General features: G+C 44.7%; 1 protein-coding gene across 1 annotated transcript in view; it reads right to left on the reverse strand.

Annotated features, from left to right (window-relative positions):
* Window positions 1–598: 598 nt before the first annotated feature.
* The window catches only part of LOC119395772 (nucleolar protein 8), a 64,607-nt gene continuing 43,897 nt past the window's right edge, over window positions 599–21,308 (reverse strand). Inside the window, exons 11-14 of the mRNA XM_037662776.2 lie at window positions 17,828–18,011; window positions 11,377–11,480; window positions 11,008–11,090; window positions 599–728 (exon numbers count right to left, since the gene is read on the reverse strand). Coding sequence (XP_037518704.1) covers window positions 624–728; window positions 11,008–11,090; window positions 11,377–11,480; window positions 17,828–18,011 — 476 coding nt within the window. The 3' untranslated portion in view covers window positions 599–623. The remainder of the gene's footprint in view (window positions 729–11,007; window positions 11,091–11,376; window positions 11,481–17,827; window positions 18,012–21,308) is intronic.

The raw sequence follows: 21,308 nt of genomic DNA on the forward strand, positions 1-21,308 counted from the left end.
GACGTTCAGGTAGTGAAGTTTTGGCACAATATTCATGAATGAAACTAACCTTCGCTTTTTATTAACGATGAACATATAATGACAAAATTACCGACAATAGAGCTCTTCAAGGACAGTTTATCAGTCCAGAGTGATTTAGTATTCCACTTTTGTGTCCCTCTAAATGAGCACCCACAATCTCTGGATGGACAATTTAGGGAGGGACATCAGCTGAAACATCCTTACATCTCCACTCATAGTAGGCCTATTTAAAAGATTCATGCAAAATTAACATATTAACATGGTAAGCACCACTTGTTGAAAAATGCTTTCAAAACATTAAAAAAAAAAAGGTGCTTCAGGGCCCCTTGAGTCATGGATCCACACAGCTGTACAAACAGTCAAGCAGGTCCAAATTTTGGTTGGTAACAGCGTGCTCTTTAATTGACTGACCAGCTCAACGAGCCTTGAGAAACTGCATGAAATGAGCCGCATGTGAAAACGAACATCGTAATTGGCACGTTACACTGTCACAGCCACCCCATTATGCCATCAACCATGGATGTGGGTTTCCCAGTGCACTCCATCTGATGGCTTTCACGCTAACAATAACACAGTCTGCAGTTGGCTTACTTTATTCCATTTCACTTTTTTTTTAGTTTTCCAAGCCTCCATTGCTGGCTGCCAACCTTCTTTCCAAGTTTCCTTTCAAGCGCCCTCTTGGCCATCTTGCGCTTGGACAGCAAAAGCTGCATGCAGAAAACACTTTCGTCAGCACAGCTGGCCAGTTGAGTGACTGGAAACTGTTGGAATGTGCACATATAACAAGGCAAACAAGAAAGCACATTTGCCTTTCTACAATGTTCAACACATCTTGATGTGTCTTGTTTATATATTATTCCAACATGACAGCGTGGAAAGCAGCAACAGTAATCAAAGCAAAGCTATTTATGCAGGCGTCACTGGCAAATGCTTTTTTTTGCCTTGTGACAGAGTACAAAGCTGCTTGCAATGCTACATCATTGTGGTAAGTATGCATCCACAAAGAAAAATTGCTTTCTAGCTTTGCATACAATGTATATAAATACCATGTAGTACGACTCACGTTAGATAGCTGATCCATCATGTGAAAAGGCCTTCGTGCACACTGAAGCAAGGTATATCTGTCTATGTATTTTCTTTAGGTAGCAGATTGTCAAATTTACAATTTCAGTTCATGCCTTTTGCTGTTAGCCCCTACATGTAATCTTGCATAACTGTACTGCATATCATTGTCTCATATTATGCATTACATGTACTTATGCATTATCAGCCATCTGTGTTTTTACACATGTATAATATTCCCCACTCCCTACTCATGCCACCATTGGGCACTGCAAGCATGTAATTAAATAAATAAAAATAAATAAGGACGAGATCTGTTTTGTGATGTGCAGATTTATTGGAACTTTCCACATTACTCATGTTTCATAGTCATTTGAAAGTCATATGCACCAGTGCAGTTAATGGCACCAAACAGTGAGAGAAAGCTAATTTCCAACTGTACAATAACAAAATATATGCTTGAATGGTTATGTGGCAACCTACCAGGCACCATATCATGAAGGTACTTGAAATCAGGGATGTCTAAATACAACTGTCAAGCGTTCTATGCTAAGAGCCCACACACATGCTCAAAGCTGTAAGCTACGCATTTTGTTGGAAGTGGGCTGTCTTCGCATTTGATTTATATTTATTAGCTGTTCATAAGCGCGATTTCAGGGGAGAAAGGCAACAGTTTTTATAAGACAAACCCCGCCTGAAATACTGATACAACTGCATAAACAATACTATACATTGAAATTTAAAGGGATACTAAAAAGAAAAATGATATCACTCGTGTTAATACATTACCTTTAAACAATACGAAAAGCACCATTCCTGCCACAAGAAAATGCTTGGCAAGCCAGAAATTGTGCAAAAGGAAAGTACAAGCAATGCCACCACCTCAAGTTCCCGCATCAACTCCCCATGATGTCGTGCTTTATCATAGCACCTTCTAGGGCCTACAGGCAATTTCAAGGTGAATGAATTGCACTGTACGCTCAGGGAGCTTGAAGGTTAACATAGGAAATGTCAGGAAACCTTACAGAGGTGATGTTGCCGAAATGTAAAAAACAGCCAAATGTGTGGCGTCATACCAACATTAAGAAAAAAACGAGGTTCCAGTGCAAAACTTCAATGTGAAATGCTGACCTGTGCTTTATCTTCTGATAATGAACCTATGGCAGAGAAATTAAGCAGGACAGAGTTCTGAAAGAATAATTCCTCGGTATGAACTGACTTGCTGATTCGTTTTATTGTCCTTTAAACCAGTGCTGTCTGTATTTTTTTTAAACATGACTTCAGGTTACCTTATTTCATGAATTGAACTACCATCAGTGCAGCCTAAATAGTTTCTTGTGGCACTGGGCCTAACAGTAATGTTATCGAACCACTGACCTTTACATGCGCAGGTACACAATAAAAGCTCATTAATACGACCCTCGATAATTCGGAAAGTAGCATAACTCGGATGTGCTCTCCGGTCCCGGCCAGCATATACATTGTTTATTGGCATCAAAGTCTTGTTGATTCAGTCATTTTTGGCCGCAACCGGGTTAATTCAAACGATCCTTTGCACTTAGCACTTCACACCAAGCGCGAGGTGCCGCAAATGTGCAGTGCAAAAGAGCAAAAACGACGTTCGTGGCCAACCGAAACGAGGCGCCGCAGTCCACATTGCCATCATCATCATCGTGAACCATACGGCATCAACAGGAAATCCAGAAGGCCTCATGCCAAAGTATTTGCATTTTCCACCACCCGTAACAGCTCGTTGGCCACGGGCATCCAAAAAGGCTTGGTCGCCAGAACCAATTGCATTCTTGGCGACCAAGGCTTCAGTGGCTGTGGCGAATTTCTTTTGCTTACAGGTGAAAAAAAAGTATCGTCACATGCGCATGGTGGTGGTATGTGATAGGGTATGGGTGCAGAGCACGTTTCGGGCTAATTAAGACATGGGGGCCTTGCGCCACAGTAGAATTGTGAAAGAAGTCGCAGGATGACGAAAATTGCAGCTTTTACGCTGCTCTTATACAAAATAGATACAGCATATTCATCAAGAAAATGAAAGTGTGTTGATGTAATAGACATTTGTTTATTGTTTGCTTAAAACTTTCGATAATTCGGAATTAGGTTAATTCGACCATTTTTTCCAGTCCCGTGAGATCCGAATTAACGAGTTTTTACTGTTGTAAAATTTTTTTCAAGGCGAATGAATGAATGCAATAAACTTACTTTTGAAGCAGTCTTGCAACCATCTGTAAGTTGCTTCACACTTTCAGTAGTGATATTAACATCACATGAGTATGTGGTCTGTCATTTATTGCCATATTTTGCTTGTGAAGCAGCAAGTTGATTGCACAAAACGTTCATTTATTAATACTGTTCCTACCATGGTTGGGCCATTATGGGATGGTAAATAATTTGTCCACAAATAATGCGTCAATCAGAGCACAGGAGGAAACACATTAAGGTTTACAATGGGGAATGGAGCCCTAACCACAAGAAAATAATGAAGAAGCATAACTGCAGGACACAGTGACAACACGTTAAACCACTATGGCAGTACGAGCTCACAAAATATACAGGCTAGGGGCGTGCAAATATAAAGATTTTCAAGAATGAGTCGATGACGAATAAGGCAAAAAAACTGCCTTCAAATACTGAATATACTACTATGTATGTAGTGTCAAACAATTGCAAAACAGGAAATAGCAATAGCTTTTACTACTCTTTGAAGTAAATTAATGAGATAGCATTTCAATGAGCTACAGCATGTTGACAAGACTAAAAAATTCACTTATTACGAATTATCATGTATGAAAATTACCGTATAGTATTGCCCATTATAAGTCGATGTTTTTTTCATAAAATGACCTTCCAAAGTTCGGGGGTCGACCTATACGCGGAATCGTAAAGTCGACTCATGTGTGGGGTCTGATGAAGGGTCGTTGTCCTCGGATTTTCTGCTATTCGATGCATCGATAACATCAGCCGCAGAGGCAGTGGAGTCGCGGCAACAGCTATCTCCCAACGCGCGTGCGCCGCTTCCGGAGCTGGACATTTTTGTGATCTGCCACGACGATCGCGAAACTATAGCAAAACCACGCGAGGCAAAACTACGGAGCGCATTTAAAAATCATCGCCGCGCGGCATTAATGCAAACTGCTTGGGAAACACGGTCTCGAAAGCAGTATTACAAACCTTTGATAGAGGGCGAACAATGCTCAATGAATAAAGAGGAATTTATCTTGCGATAAGCCCTGCAGTTTTGTTTTCATACAATGGAAACGATTCGTTGACAAACCATCGGCGTTCCACAGAAAAGCTGGCAGCACCGTGTGGGCTGGCAACACTTCGCGGGGAACTACCGTATTTACTCGAATCTAACGCGCACCTTTTTTCCGGAAAAACGAGTCCAAAAATCGCATGCGCGTTAGAATCGAGTACCGAAAAAAAAAGAAGAAACTCTGTTATCGTATTGCCATCGACATTTCAAAATGGCCGCCTCCTACGCGCCTTGGCCATTTCTGCCATTTTTTCAGTTCGTACGTGTGCTGAGGAGATTGTCATCCCGTTCTGCGTTCGCATCGACGGCATGGAAGTGCCGACTCCAAATACTCGACGAGAATACCACAATGCCGCATTTAAAAGAATAGTTATTACATGTGCAGAGAGACGGACGGAAATCGGGCCGCATCGCGGTCGTTCGGATATAGTTCGGAGTTCCCGAAACGTGCGTGCGAGACTGGCGCAAACAGAAGCAGAAGATTTTTTACAGCAAAGCTTCACGTAAAGGTTTCAGTGGCCCAAAGCAGGGCCGGTTTCCCGAAATCGAAGAGCGTTTACAGCGACAAGGAGTGGTCCGACAGCGACGAGGACTGATCCATTACGCGACTTGTATCGCCGCCGTAGTGGTGACAGTTTTAGCGGCAAGGCCCGCTTTTTGACTGTGTTTTACTTTTTTGAAACTTCAGTTCTTTAAAACCCAAATACTTGTTCTTCTGAATGTGCGAAGTTTGACTCCTACGGACTTTTTTTGTTCTTTTCTCTCACGAAAAATGGGTGCGCGTTACAATCGATGTATTACTGTATTTTTTTTTTTGGTCGCGGAAAACGAGTGCGCGTTACAATCGAGGGCGCGGTAGAATCGAGTAAATACGGTAAACCACATGACCAGTCACATGCGCCCACAAGCGTCTTCGCGCCTTTTTGCAGTCACGCCTGTTGGCAATTTCTGCATTTCGCTTCGCTTGCGAGCAGTGGTGTGCGCAATTTGCGACACTGCCAAACGGACACCAAGATGCGACCGCTACGCCGGCAATAGTACAGCGCTGCTTTCAAGAGGCAAGCAATCCAGCACGCAGAGTCGGAAAGCAACGTTGAAGCAAGGCGCAAGTTTGATGTGTCGGAAAAGTGCGTGAGAGAATGGAGAAAACAAAGGACGAAGATCGTCGCGTGCGCTGCTACACGCCGTTCCTTTCGCGGACCGAAGTCTGGACGATACCCTGCCGTTGAGGAGGCGGTGCAACATTGGGTTCACGACCAGAGAAGCAAGAGCCTGAGTGTTTGCTACGATGATATTGAAGCAAAAGCACGTACTGTCGCGAAGGATATGTGCATCCCGCAAACCGAGTTCAAAGTATCCAAGAAATGGGTCAACGATGCCTGGTATGGACTGCCAACCGACATGGTCCGCGCGGCGTTTTCCACGTGCGGCATCTTAGTACCACCGGCACCCGTTCCGACGGCGAGCAGCAGCAGTGATTCACACGATGGCAATGACCGTGACTGTGTCCTTCTCTCAAGCGATGACGAGTCATAAGCAATGTTTCACGGGCAAATAAATGTTTCTTTGCATCACTCCATCTTCTGAAAAACTTATTAGTGAGCTATGGCCGCAGCATGAGGCTGTGTTCAGAGTCAACATTTTTTCCCCTAGAAGGGGTTGCAAGTTGGGGGGTCGACTTATAATCGGCAATATACGGTAACCCTAAACTAGTTCAGTAAGCAGACTCTACGTGCCGTAACAATACATCGGAATATGTAACCATTAGGAACGCGGTGTAATTATGCGCTGAATGATAGTATGCAGCAACCGCAATGCAAATTTGCATCTCTTGACGTGCACCACTGCCACCAACAAAGAAATCAATGCAATGCCACTGCAAATATTGCCAAAAGTACAGTAGACTCTCAATAAACGAAACTCTCTTAAATGAAATTGCTGCTTAAATGAAACAACTGCCTCTAACATGATTGGTTTTGTGCTTGAATTCTGCACCCCTTTTCATCTCTCTGTAAACGAAACTCCTGTTAAATGAAACATATTTTCCTGGTCCCTTCAGCTTTCGTTTAACAGGAGTCTACTGTAGTACGTAAGTGCGCCGATCGTTGATGGATGTGCAGCAGTTCTAATCAGCAGCGGCACTTCTGGCAGCAAACAGCGCTCATTTGTTCAAGCGGTACTGGCGGTTGATGGAAGAGCTGTAATTGGATCTTTGGCACACATTTATTGACGGCCACGGGCTGCATATTGCTGTGCTTGAGCCTTCATGCTACACTGTCACGAGTGCGCCAGACTCAAAACACTTTCCATCCTAGTTCATATCAGTGTTCAAGAGGGTTGCTATTCTCTATGCTGAAAAATCTAACAGCCCAACGGGATGCAACCTTGGAGCTTCCAAATAGGTAGTGAGACAGTGGCGGCTGTAGCGTGACCATATTTTCACATGTGATGCCAGGCGCTGAGGTTTCCGTGAGCCAAACAAGTGGAAATATTGTAAAATCTCGTTAATTCAGATTTCAAGGGACCGGAAAAAGTGCCTGAATGAACCGAATGCCGAATTATCAAAAGTATCAAGAAAACTATAAACCAGTGGCTATTGCATCAGTGTACTTTCATTTTTTTTTCATTAAGACGTAAATCCAGTACTTATTTTGCATAACAGCAGCGTAAAAGCTGCAATTTTCATCCTCTGCGACTTCGCTGACAATGTGACCGTAGCTCAAGACCCCCGTGTCTTAAGTCGAAACCTGCTCTTATCCCATCCCTTATTGCATACCGCATACCCCCAACACCATCATGTGCACGTGACAATAATTTTTTCACCGGAAAAATGGCTGGCAACAGATCATTCTTCAATCATGATGTAGCAAGCAGGTTTTATGCCAGCATGCGGATTGTAGCTGAAGCTCTTCATCTCCAACAGCTTCCACCATGTTTGAGTTTTGTGACATTGCGTGCATAGCCCGAAGTCAAAATGAAGCTACCGAGTGCTGCATCCACTGTGGATGAAAAAACGGCCACTAACGACACCATCATAGTGTCCACACAGTTCTAAAGGCACGCGTGTGGCCTACGCTCAGAGTTCAAATGTAAGTGCTGAGCACCGCATCAGCTACTAATGCACAATCGTGGATGGTGACTACGCATTTCTGAAGGCATGCAGCGAAACGAAACTACTGCTTGTTGCAGCTTTGACCCCTGACGCTATCGACACGATCAAAGATAGCACCCACGCAGTTTACGTGCGCCTAGTAAAATTGAAAATGAAACCAAATGGCCGCAGCCGCTGATGTGTTGCCAACAATGTGATGGTGGTAAGATTGTGGACGGTGACCACTCCTTTCTAAATGCCCGTGGCCAGTTGAGTTTTTTGCGAACGCCATTTTTGCTTTTTTGTGTTGCACATTTGTCACGCTTCGCACTCCTAGGATGGTCCGAATTAACTGGGTTGCGGCCAAATTGACCGAATTAACAAGGGATTAATGCCATTAAACAATACATATGATTGGCAGGACCAGACAACACGTCTGAATTATCTGAATTTCTGAATTAAAAATTATCTGATTTTCTGAATTAAAAATTATCCGATTTTCTGAATTAACGAGGGTCAAATTAACGAGCTCTTACTGCATTGTTGAGAACGCACATGAATGACAGCAGGGCCTAGGCATCAAAGTTGTGAAGAGGGCTGGCTTCAGGATGACTTTGGTGAGGACGAGCAGTAAGTGCAGCGAATGCATTAACAAGTTCCCGTTGTGAAATGTGCTTGGATGTATGTCTTTTCCATTTTATTACATGCGGAAATGATGTAGTATAATCTACCTTGAGATAAACATGCATTCAGGCGAATTTCAGGCAGCGTAAACAAGTTTCAACATTGGCTGCATTCTAAATATTCGTCATGTTGAATTATGTGACTAGGTACCGTACAATCCAAATTCGAAAGTTGAGTATTTGCACACCCCTTCTGTAAAGGCACTGCTGCACTGGCACCAAAGATGAAATCATTCATTGGGCTATAGGCAGAAGGCCTTTTGCAGCACATGGTGGCTAGGCCACACCGTAACTTCAAAGGAGCAGTTAAACTTTATGCGACAAAACGTGGTCACAATACGCACTATCCGGTAAGCATAGGATGGGCCACTATGACAGCAAATACATTAGGCCCTATCTTTGAAGACTCACTCAGGGTTTCATCGCAACTATGTTTTAACCATAGTAGGTAGAAAACAGGTGCGTATTAATAATGCTTTACTATAAAAATAAGAATGCATAACAATCGATCGCAATTTGTTACTTAATTGAATACGTGAAGTATGCCCAAATAGTAGGCGCTTTTACCACTATTTGGCCATGGCTTAACATTTGTCAACTTTTTAATATGCATTTTTCTAAACAAATACAGTAGACTCTCAATAATTCAAACTTGAGGGGACCTCAGGATTTTATTTGAATTATCAGAAGTTTGAAATATCAGAAGTTCTCATAAATATGACTCAAGGCAACACACCAACTAACGCTGCGATGTTTACTGTTTCTCAGTGCCGCAGCAACATCACAGACAGGTCTGCATGATTGCCAGTAAAATTTTTAGATATCAGCAATAATACTGGTACTCGTTGTACAAGGTGCGCATGGGTGCGTAATTAAGGGACAAAATGTGTTGCGTCTTACGATGCTAGCCCCTTCTGATTCTTAAGACGCTTTCTCGCATGGCGTACTGTGGAGAAAGTGACTTTAAAAACTTTTGGCATGCGATAGATAGATCAAGGCCAGATCGTGCCGTTTTTTGCCGTTTTGTTTTTTCTTCCTCAGTCAGTACGCGATTATTGGTGTGCAAGGTTTGGGTAGTTGGCCATTTCGTAGGCAGGCAATCAACTTTACTTGCGCCTGTTAGTAACACAAAAACACAAATGTTCAGCTAGAAGCAACAAAGGCAGCAGATATTTCCAGGCATGGACAAGCAAAAAGTTTGAATTAACCGAATTTGGCAGTTTGAATTAAGCAGCTTTAAAATACAGTAGAACCCTGCTGTTACGTTCCTCACTGCTGCGTTTTCCCGGCTGTTACGTCGTTTTCCGCCGGCCCTGGCATAGCTCCCATAGGATACAATGTATTGGGAACCCCGCTGTTACGTCGTAACTGTCGGACCGTTCCCGTATGATACGTCGCGAAGTGCGCCCGGAGCCGACCGAGTGACTACCAAAGAGAGCGGCCATGGTGCATTTTCACGCAGCTTGGCCTCGTTTGACCGTAATATTAGCCGCATGAGAGGCGCAAGCAACAGAATCTTTCAATTGATGCAAACAAAAGCATGGCCTTCGAGATTCAAATTGCAAAGATGGCGTCTATGACGTAACTGCTCGCGAAAGCAAGGCCTTCGAGATGGGCATTTACTATTGACAAAAGCATAGCCTCTGAGATTTGCATTGCACAAACATGGCGTGTATGACGTAATTGCTTGCGAAAGCAAGGCCTTCGAGATTGGCATTCACTTCTGCCATCGCGTTGGCGTAGACTCATCATCATCGTTATTTGTCGGAAAACGGGAGGAGTTCGAGCTGGTTGGAGCTCGCATGGTCGTGCGTGCGGTTCGCGGTCGGACTCGCCGCGCCGGTCGTGATTGCGTGTGCTTAGTTTTTTCATGCCTACAGCTGTTGGTGTTAAAAAAATCACATACGTTGATTACATTTCTGTGGATAAGGCCGTCCTAAGCTCCGCGTTTCTATCCATCGACTAGATCGCGGCTGAGCGCGCCAATTTTCGTGCTGCTCGTAAGAATTGAAATAAAATTCTGTACCACTAAATATTTTGCCGTTTTTCCTGTTTTTCGGCTCTTACGTTTCCCGTCTCTTACGTTTATTTCCTACGGTCCCTTCAAAAACGTATCAGCGGGGTTCTACTGTACATTGAAAACATAGTGGGCCAACCAAAAATTTAAGATTGGTTTGAATTAGCCGAAAGTTTGAATTATCAAGAGTCTACTGTATATGCTTCGAGCAAGACAAATACAGTAGACTCTCAGTAAACGGAAATCTCTTAAACGGAACTGCTGCTTAAATGGAACTGCTGAATCTGATACGATTGGTTTCATACGTGAATTCCGCACCCCTGTTCAACTCTCAGTAAACGGAACTCCTGTCAAATGGAACACATTTCTTGGTCCCTTCAGGTTCCGTTTAACAAGAGTCCGCTGTGTTCGATTCATATTCGAAATTTCAAATATTTGCACACTCCTAATAAAGACATATAAAAAAGAGCAACTCATGCAATTGACTCGTTCAGCCGGGCTTAATATAAAACACAGAATCGCCTACCCTCTATTTCTTGTGTGTGAGTGTGCGTGTGGCTGCAAAACTGCGGAAGCATGGTAAATATAAATCCCCATCCATTGGGGTTGCAGTATGTAGTACTACTTAGAAGTAAATGAATAAATAAATAAATACTTTAAGGCCTACTTATTGCCAATAATTTCATGTGAAACAGATGTCTACGCAGAGATCATAAATCCATATTCTGCAGAGTTGTTCTACTGTAAATTATAGCAGCATATGCCAGATGTAATCAAAGGTGTCCAAACTAGCAGGCTCTTGCCAGTGATCACACTCTCCAGGCAAGGTGACCAACAAGTGTAAGTGAAACTTTTCACTGCTCACCTTGATAAGGGCGACCCTGTTATCAAAAAAGTTGTTCCTTATTGTCTCTGGATCGCTCTGGCACCTAAAGAACTTGGCTCCCTCTGCAATCGATGGCACATCCACGTGTGAGTTGGCTGGATCTCTTAATTAATCAACAAAATTACATATATTGCTGTGCATTTGAAGTTACGTTTACTTTTGTAACTCACATCACCAACCTATGCTACATTAACCCACTTAAATCCCAAGCTTGTTCTTTAAAAAATGCATAAGTTTTCCCAAGTTTTGTTCTGCTTATCCACTGACAATTGCAAGCACAGCGACACTTGAATAATGCTTTACACAACAGTAGCTCAACGCTGACAGACAAGAGGGTGACAGACTCACCAAGAAGGCGGCGATCACCGGGCACAAAGAAAAACAGGGGCCGGTCCACAACGGTGGCGAAGCGGTGGTCGTCCATTCTTCGAAACACGTCACTCATAGGACCCCTGCGCGAGATTGGAAAATGAAGTGACGAGGTGCCCCATGACAAAACCCCGAAATGATTGCGAGGCATGTTACAGTGGGGGACTCTGGATTAAATTCCGACTACCTGGGGTTCTTTACTGCAAACTTAGGTGAACTGCACAGCCGTTTTTGCAGTTCACCCCATTGAAATGCAGGCGCCGTGGCCGGGAGCCAAACACGTGCCCTTGTGCTTAGGAGCACAATGCCCTAGCTGCTAAGCCACCATGGTGGGACAACCAACATCTGCTTAACCACATGCTACTTTTACGCCCTGCAGTATACGGAAATGCTAAAAGTTTGATGCTTTTTCTAAGAGACAGAATCCCATGTCCATCACTTGCTCAGAGATCTACGAAACAATGAAGAGGAATGTATGAAAGTCAAGAACATGATTGCTCCCCACTTATGATTTCCTTACCATAAGAGGATTGCAAGAAAATTTTGGGTGACAAAAAAAGCCTTAAATTGGACAGCGCTGATACCCTACTGCAACGCAGCCTTCACGCAAAGCTTTAGTTTATGACACTGCTGGGTGAATCACGAAAAGCTTGCAGAAATAGGTGTTTCTGATCATGAAAAAAAGAAAATTTGTTACTACAAGAACGAAAGCACTCAAAATGCTGAAAGCCAGCACAATAATTGGACATAACATCTAAAATTGGGTGGTGCCTTGAAAATCTCGGTTATGACGTAGGTTATGCATTCAAAATCTTGCATCATCACTCATCAGGTCTATGCATGGTCTGCCATCATGCTGTACCAATCTCTACAATTCTCAGAGGGAGCACAACCTCAAGTTTGTCAGTGTTACGCTGTGCTGTCTGCCGCCATAGTGAAGATCAAAGGTTTGGTCACTGGAGGTGTTCAGTCCTGTATACATCACTCCATACATCAGTCCTAGGCTTGAGCGAATATTCGAGTACTTCGAATATTCGAACGAATATTACAGTATTCGAATTCGCTTCGACACGAATTTAAATTCTAGGAAATTTCGAAGTATTCTAAATGAACGAATAGACATATAAAACAGCATGTAACTTCTTGTAAAGGTGGTTTCACTGCAATAGAGGGGTGCTATACTGTGAATACACCTATCCAGGGGAAATCCACACTGCCGCGAAGCCACACTTCAAGGTTAAATGAACACACAGTAAAACCTCGTTATTTCAAAGTCACTGGGACTGAAAAATCTTCTAATTAAGCAGGTTTTTGAATTAACCAAACAAAAAACCGGGATGCAAGGAACTTTCAATTACTGAAAGTAATCAGAGGTGGTCGTTTGCTGTGCGTGCTAGTTTGCGGCTCCAAGGGTTATGTTTTCCAGCAATACCCAGTCCCAATTTTGCCGCTAAATCGGGGAAACGGCGGGCCTCCCTGCTGCCAGCACAAGAAAAAAAAAGAAAGGGGGGAAAAACCTGTCTCGTGGTCAACTGAAATGTGCGCCTGCTGAAAAGACGTGCTTCACTGCAACACAGTAGTGACATGCAGGCAGCATGCCACCTGCCCTCGCGGTGTGAGCGCGTCATGATGCGACTATTCGCCCATTCTTTCTGGTAAAATAAAGAATTTAATAATGACCAGTGTGACGGATTTTGCGATGTGTTCTGGGTAGAAAAGATGATCACTGAAGTTTCCGAACCGAGTTTTCGAAGTAGGCGAAGTAGGCAAGTACTCCGCCAGCAGTGCAAGTGCACAAATTGCCGGAACAACCGCCAATCGGAGGTTCGCATACATCGCGAATTCCGTCAGACTGTCTTTTATTCATTTCTCTATTTTCCGAGAAAGAATGGGTAAATCATGACGCGCTGACGTTGCGAGATGCATGCGTCATGCTGCCCACGTGTCACCCCCATGTTGCAGTGAAGCACGTCTTTTCCGCAGGCACACATTTCAGCTGATCACGAGACCGTTTTTTTTTTTCTTGCACTGGCAGCAGCAAGGCTGGAATGCTTCACTTATCACTCATCAGTATCGCTACACTACATTGCCTTGTGGCTCCTAAGGGCCATCGTTTCTGCGGATTTGCAGCAAAATTGGGATCGGGAATTGGCACATGACACCCAAAGTTTTCGAATTAACCGGGCTGGTACTGACCACTGCTTCAAATCATCCACTCAAATTTACATTGCAAAATACGGGACCGCAGAAATCCTTCGAATTATGCGGGATTTCGAAATAACCAAGTTCGAATTAATGAGATGATGAACCGTTAAGCGCACAAAGATTGGAACAAGAAGATGACACACAGAGCACTTACCAGGAAGGATCAAGAAGCACACATGTGGGAACAATGCTCGGTGTGGTAGAAATATACTGAATCAGAATCTTCTTGTTCCCGTCTTCGTGCGCTTAACGGTTCATAATGTCACTGCACCAACTAGCTCGGACCCAGCCTGTGATTCGAATTAAGGAGGTTTTACTGTATTACCCTCATGTCGATTCATCATTCTTTAAGTTTAAAAGCTTATTATACCAGCCTATATGCTCCAGGTATAGTAAATTTTAAAACGTAACATATTTTACAGGTTATCACTTGCATTCTACCGAAAGTCAAATCCTGCTACTACTCAAAGTTGCTTCCACTTCCCTTTGAACCGAAAAGTGACATTTGCAAATGCCTTATTTCAACTTTAAAAATATTGTGCAGGTTAGTTGGGTCATGACAAATATGCTCATTTTTCTATATATGTAATATAGTATACTATTCGAATTTGCTTTGAAATTATTCGACCAAATCACTATTCGCTTCGAATTCCCTTCGGACCTAAAATTTACTATTCGCACAAGCCTAATCAGCACTATATAACGAAATGAACAAAAGATGGAGGATGGATTTCATGAAGCCAGATGTCAATGAGGCCAAAGCAAGGATGGGGGTTTCATTCATAGTTTAACTGAAGTGTAGTCCTTATGAGCATAGTACTTATAAGAAAAAAATACTAAATTAAAGCCGACGAAAAAACAACTTGCTGCCGGCAGGGACCAAACCCACAACCTTCTCATAATGCATGTGGTACTCTACAGCATGCACAATTCTCTCCACTGAGAACTGTGCTCACAAAAGCCTATTTGTTCATGCCTTTGTTTGGAGACAGTTTGTGCAACCTAGAGTGACCAGAAAGTCCTTATGAGTTGTGTAACTCCAGACAAGGACAGCACTCCTTAATGTGTTACACACTGATGGAGATGAACCACGCAATGGGACAGTTGAACTTTTGAAGAAACGATTGATGAACTAGCCCAAGAAGCCATTCCATTATGACTTCCTGATCATTTCAAACTGTGGTGCAAGAAAACGTAGGGCAAGAGCAGAGAAGGAACACACACATCCACTCACAAAGGAATTTTAATGCAAATGCATTATATGCCATATGAAGCAAAAAACCTGGCGAGAGTCCAATAAGTATTGGCATTAACATCCGATTGCAAGAAAACTCATGACTCACATGACCAAGTGATGACGTCACACAGGCTTCAGCGCCCAGTTCAAAGACTGAGTTGACCCATGTTGAAAGGCGACCTAGCCCATTTCCAAAAAGTTGACCTAGGGTTGATTCGCACGATTGACTTTGCCCAGTTCGAGCACATGACCAAGCTATCACGTCATATGACACACTTACGTGACCAAGTTAAAATCTTAATAGGTTGCAAGGTCACATGGCCAAGTGATGATGTCACATGACAGGGACGCCGAAAAAGTATGGTCAGTGATATAGACCTCGAGAGCTTGTATGGTGGCGCTGCTGCTCTCGCCCTGTCGGGCCAACAGCACACTGTTAGGATTGTCACCTACGAGCCCACTGCATGTTTCAAGGCAGCGGCGACAGTTGCGGCAGCCACTGTTCTCCAAGAACGGCAACCGTAGTTCTTTTCTTTTTGTCTGCGTGTATAAATACGCTGTGCTAACTTATGCTTATTTATGTTTTTCTTCCTGTCTCAAAAACCTCTCAAACCAGAGCTGTTTAAAGCTGTAGCCGAAAAACCAGCATGCAGCGACTCTTGTTAACGTAAGCATTCAACAAAATTTCGTCCCCTTTTCGCCTCAAGCCATTCGAGATAGACAGACCCCCCTCCGTCCTTTTTTTCACTGAAAACCGAATTGCGAGCCCTACTAAAATAAGACGGGAAAAAAAGCAGAGAAAACACAGCTGCTTGCACTGGAAGCAAGTTTTGTTCCATCCCTTGGACACCACGCGGGGAACAGTAGACCCCCCTCCCCACACACACACAAACAAGCTCACGACGCTCACAACGCACACACACACACACACAGGCGCGCACACACACACACACTTTTACAGACAGTGAGACTGCAAGCGCCCATCAGTTCGTCACTGGTTGTCGTCTGCTAGGAAAGCGCATCAGCAGCCCAGCCCGCACGTGAACGTAGGGACAAAAAGCGACGATTGTCTGTTGTTCTGCGGTTTCCATAGGATTGAAATTGCAATAACATGTGTTTCAAAAGGAGTTGTTCGTCGCTTGGTACGAAACGCACGCGAGTGGTCAGTGTGTGGTCTGAAAGAAGAACTGATGTGCGCGATGGAATCTTCCGACATTATTGGGAAATGCAGAGTGCAATTGAAAACCGTGTACTACCACGTACGAGTGGAGGTGACCTTTTGATTTTTTTAGTGCTTTACGTGTGCTGAGCCATATCGAACTCTTTTCGTTCCCAACGAAGAGGACGCTTGTCCGATTACGCACCGGCTACCCCTGCTTGTCGTTCTGGCTGGCAAGAAATCACGCGTGAGAGCAGAAGATACAGACAGGCACATTGCCCCTCTAGGTGGCCGTTGTCAGCCTGCTATCTTCCTATTTCTTTGTGAGCTTGTAAGTTTGTGTATACATTTAAAATAAATAATAAAAGGCGAAAAAAAAGCGCAAGAGAGTGAGGACACTTATGGACGGAATTCGAGGCGTTGCTTACGCGCCGCAGAACTGCGGTAGAGTAGTCTTTCATTTTCATCCGATTTCTGTGGTAACCGGCGGGGTTTTAAAGCTAGCTGCTTCCACACGGTGTTCCTAGAGCTGTTGTGCCAGTGTTGCACGCAGAAGTATGAAAAAGTACCGGACTTCTGCGACGTTTTTACGTCCTTTCGGCGAGGAGCCATGCGTTTCTACCATGACTGCGTGCCTGGGAGCAACAAACGACAATCCCAACTTTTCCATCGCGGGCGTCTGGTGGCGCTGCCTGTTCGGCTCAAAGCTGCAGTGCACTAGGCCTATACCAGTTGACACGCCTGGACAAGGTGTGCTCTCACCTTCAATGAATGTAAGGAGACTTAAATGCCTCTCTAACTTTCTTGTTAGGAAAAGATCAGCTTAAGTTAAAGAAAGGCTGGAGTGTACAAGCATGAGCAGACATCCCCTGGATGAAAAAAAACCTGATAACTGTCAAACAAATGACAAAACAAGTGAAGGCTTACTTTTCATAAAATCTTATGGAATCATATACAGTCGCCGACCGATAAATAGGACACCGATAATTCGGACATGCTCGGTAATTTGGACAGTCGTGCGGCACCGCCGATCAACCCATAGAAGTAATGTGTAAAGACGATCGATACTTCGGACAGCTGGCAGATCTACATTCGATAATCCAGACCCTGTCCGAGGCTGTCGCGCACGCCGAATCGCCAGCCATTATCTCCTCCGGCACCCATACCATACAAAGTATGGCCTCAGAGATCAAAATGAAAGCTAATTGGTGATCTATGAGGCTTTATTTCGATCGCTACTTTATGCCTCCGACATTTGCAATTGAATGTGCCGATCTTGGAGGCACTGGTCAACTGCGGGAAATCGTATCAACATCGCGAAGGTCCTACATTCCGGTTCCTGTGTCCCCGCGCTGCGCTGCTATTGCCGCCATTCTGTCGAAATGCATCTGTGGTAAAGCGCTTTGCTAAGGTAATGACTACGGTGACAGAGCCCATCAGCGTAGTGATAACGTAAAAATTAGGGGGCCCATCACCGTAGTGTAATACAGTGATGGGCCTTGTCTCAAGCGCTCGCTGTTCTTTCGTCATCGCACAACGATCACATCACACTGGCGTAGATACAGGCGAACTTAGTTGCACATAAGCGGAAGTGAGTGCAGCAACGCATTGACAACTTTTTTCGGCCACCGGGACACTGAAGTGTCAATAAAAGTATTTTTTTTCTGACGCATTCGTTTTTTCAGACATTGGATAATTTGGACTTATTTACGTTCCCCGTGGAGTCCGAATTATCAGTCGTCGACTGTGTGATGGAGACAGGAAATCTCAGTGGGGTGCAGGTCTACAGATGGCTGATCAACTACAGCTGCTCTGGATATGAAACTTACTCATCATCGCCTGCCTCGCCAGGTGCTGCAGAAGGAAGGGCATCTGCAGCCTCGCCGGCATCAGTGTCGGTGCGAAAGAAATCTTGGAGGCCAGCCTTCTTGCCTTTCACCTCTTGGACGCGGCTGTGATATTTGGTCTGTTCATCGTCCGAGGCCTCACTGCTACTGCTGCTGCCAAAGGGTTCTGCGATCGTGCCCAGAGAAACATGATCAACAAATTGAAAATGGAACAAGCAAAATAGAATGATCGCAAGTAATCAACCAGATTGCACAACTTCTGTGCAAGTTTAGGAAGGACAGTGCGAAGCGATGTACCTACACCTAAAAGTAATGTCCACAACCAGTCATGGGGACACTACCAGCTAAAAGTAAACCAGTCATTGTTACCGGAGTCAGCAAAGCAACTCCTTACAGTTACAGTTACTGTCGCATTACTGTAGAATATTAATTGTCATAACAGTACTACTATTTTGTTTCTATTAAGATTCACAAGAAAGAAATATCTTCACATTTACTTACTAAATAGACATGTTAACGCTACGCAATATTTTTTTCTCTTTCACTAATAAAACATCATTATTTGTTAAACACAAACACATGCGTTTTAGTGACTGTAGCAAAGTAACAATGCTTAACAGCGCAAGATGTAACAGTGTCACAATTTCAAGTTACTTAAATGAAAAAGTAACAAGTTACAGTTAGAAGTTGCCTGAAAAAGGAAATGTCTACTGGCTACACATTATTAGTAACTAATACAGTCGAACCCGTTTATAACGAACTCGAAAGTGTCGCGAAAAGTGGTCGTTATATCAGTAGTTCGTTGTATATGGACTCGCCCTTAAAAACGTGCGCTTAGCGGCCAAGCCGTTTTTTTTTTCTTTGTGCACTTTTATTAAAGTGCTAACAACCTCTTCGGTGACAAGCTAAGCCTTTTCGCGTCGTGATGCGACGCCCGCTGCGTGCTCACGAGTGAATTAACCGCCTTTGCAATTAGCTGACACCGTTTCACCGAAGCGCGGTACCGTGACGTGGAGCTGATCATACCTGGCTAGTTGCGTGCAGCGCGTCGCCTACTCGGGTCGCGGAGTCACTGCCGGGCCGCTTGCTGTATGCCGTATGCGCGCCTTTGTACGTTCTTCGTGCTTGCTTCACTCCGGACCGTGCACGGGTGCGGCGACTAGACTCTTCGTTCAACGCGGCGAAGACAAGCATTTTGCAAGCAACGCGCACTCGACGTCTCCGCGATGCTCTCGCGGCCCTGCACGACGATGCGCGGCGCACTTGAGTTGTCACCTAGTCAAACACGCAGTATATTCTCGCTGTCAGTGCATCGACGTTTCTCGGTGCCCGCGCCGCTCAACAACAGCGAGCTACTTTCGTTTCTACAAAGCGACGCGCACTTTAAAGCGGTCTCGCACGACGCGGCGGCGAACTTGCGAACGGCAGGCAGCATGGCGCGTTCGTACCGCCGTCAATCCGCAGTGTACGGCGTACGCCACACGCGCAGATATCTACAGATGACTGTGATAAGGTTGTCGGCTATAAGGCATAATGGCACGTTCATCGACGGCCGCCACCTCGCCTTCGCTCTTTTCTGATGCTTATCCGCGAAGGCATCGCCGCAATCGCGCGGAAGTCGTAATCACCGATCGACCGGTCTCTGCCGTTACCGAAAAGACGGACGACTTTTCGCGGCACATTGTGGCGTCGACGAGTTTAGGGACACAGTGAACCTTTATGCGATGGAAAGTTATCGCGGTTATTACTTCTTGCATTTATGCCTTCTTGCATTCCAAGGCATTGTTTGGTTCATCGCAGGCGGTCGTAGCTGCAGAGAACGGCGTCAGGAAAGGTTACCGTGCGAAAGCTGACCGCAAGGCTTCATGGTGCCTACTTTTTTTTTCCCCCTCACTGCCATTCTACCACTGAAGAAACGCCTGGAAAGTGAGCGACCTCGCTCGCAGCGTCCGAAATCTGCGTGCGGTGCTCACCGATCGGGGTATCTTAGTCGCGAGTAAACTGGAGCGGGGCACGCGCGAGCGCGCGCCCCTGTCACGCTTTAGAAGGCATGTTTCAACTTTTTTTCGCTTCGTATGCGCCATATTTTTACCGCGACCGTGTCCAAAGTGTTCGTTGTAAAAGTAGAAGGCTTTGAAAAATGTTCGCTATATCTGGACGCAGCTTCAATGGTTAGCATAGGAAAATCGTAAGTGCACCCAAATATGGTCGTTATAACCGATAGATCGTTATATGTGGGATCGTTATAAGTGGGTTCGACTGTATTAGTATCACATTGCCATGCCTATACTACGATTTGGGAGTTGTCAACAATATCAAAGTGCCTGCAACTAGTGTCACAAAGTCACCTGCTTGGGACATTCGCCACAAGCAGTTGGTTCTTTCCTTTGTTTTATAACTTTACTAGGGTGGGCGAGCTTTTATTATTAGTTGCATTTCAGCCGCTGCATCCTCTAGTTGTGCTTCTGTTGAGTAACGCCAATGCACCGTTTCTGGCGTGACTCTGTGGCTTTGTTACACTGCTACGCACCGTTGGGTCCTGCCCAACTATAAGTACACTCAAACCTCATTATAACGAAGTTACATCTTACAAGAAAAGAACTTAGTTGTATCCGAAAATTCGTTATAAACATATATTCCTAACACTGTATGTATTGCAAGACTATTTTTCATTTACTTCGTTATAACTGGTATTTCGTTATATCTGTGCTCATTATAACGAGGTTTTAGTGTAGTAAAGGACATAACGTGCACGCTTACCATAACTGAGTACAGTCGAACCTCGTTAATACGTACCCGCTTTAAGCGTACTAACGGTTAAAACGTAGTTGCGACGAATCCCCGACCAAGTCTCATAGAGCCAAATGCATTCGCTGACCGCTTAAGCCGTAGTGCTTCGTCCTATGCCTACCGGTTAGTGCGTACCGCGATAACTTTTTGTGGCATAAAATTTTGCTGCGCCGCTGAACTTATACTGCGCCGCTGAACCGGACGCCATAACGTGCCGCCAAAGGTTTTCCGTCTTTTCGAGAAGTGCGTAAATTGGTCGATCACTGATTCCGCTTACGAGAACGGAAATCTGGGGGAGTTTGTAAGAATTCATCATAGAGCAGGTAGCGCAAAACTTCCGACTTCCGCGCGATTGCGGCGACGCCTTTGTGGGTAAGCATCGGGAAAGAACGAAGGTGAGGCGGCGGCCCTGACGAACGCGCCAGCATGATCGCCGGCAACCTTATCACAAGAGGTATCTTCAGATATCTGCCCGGGCACGCGTGCGTCGCAGCACTACTTTGAGCCTACTGCACGCCTTTAATAGGCGACAACCTGCACACGCTGGGCCGCCGATCCCTGCCGCGTCGTTGTGCGGGGCCTTGTTCAAGCGCGCGCCGCTTTGTAAAAACGAAAGCAGCTCGCTGTTGCGGAGTTGAGCGTTGCTGGTCGCGGGCGACGCGAAACCTCTTTG

The sequence above is a fragment of the Rhipicephalus sanguineus genome, chromosome 6 (assembly GCF_013339695.2).
Source record: "Rhipicephalus sanguineus isolate Rsan-2018 chromosome 6, BIME_Rsan_1.4, whole genome shotgun sequence".
NCBI lineage: Eukaryota > Metazoa > Arthropoda > Arachnida > Ixodida > Ixodidae > Rhipicephalus > Rhipicephalus sanguineus.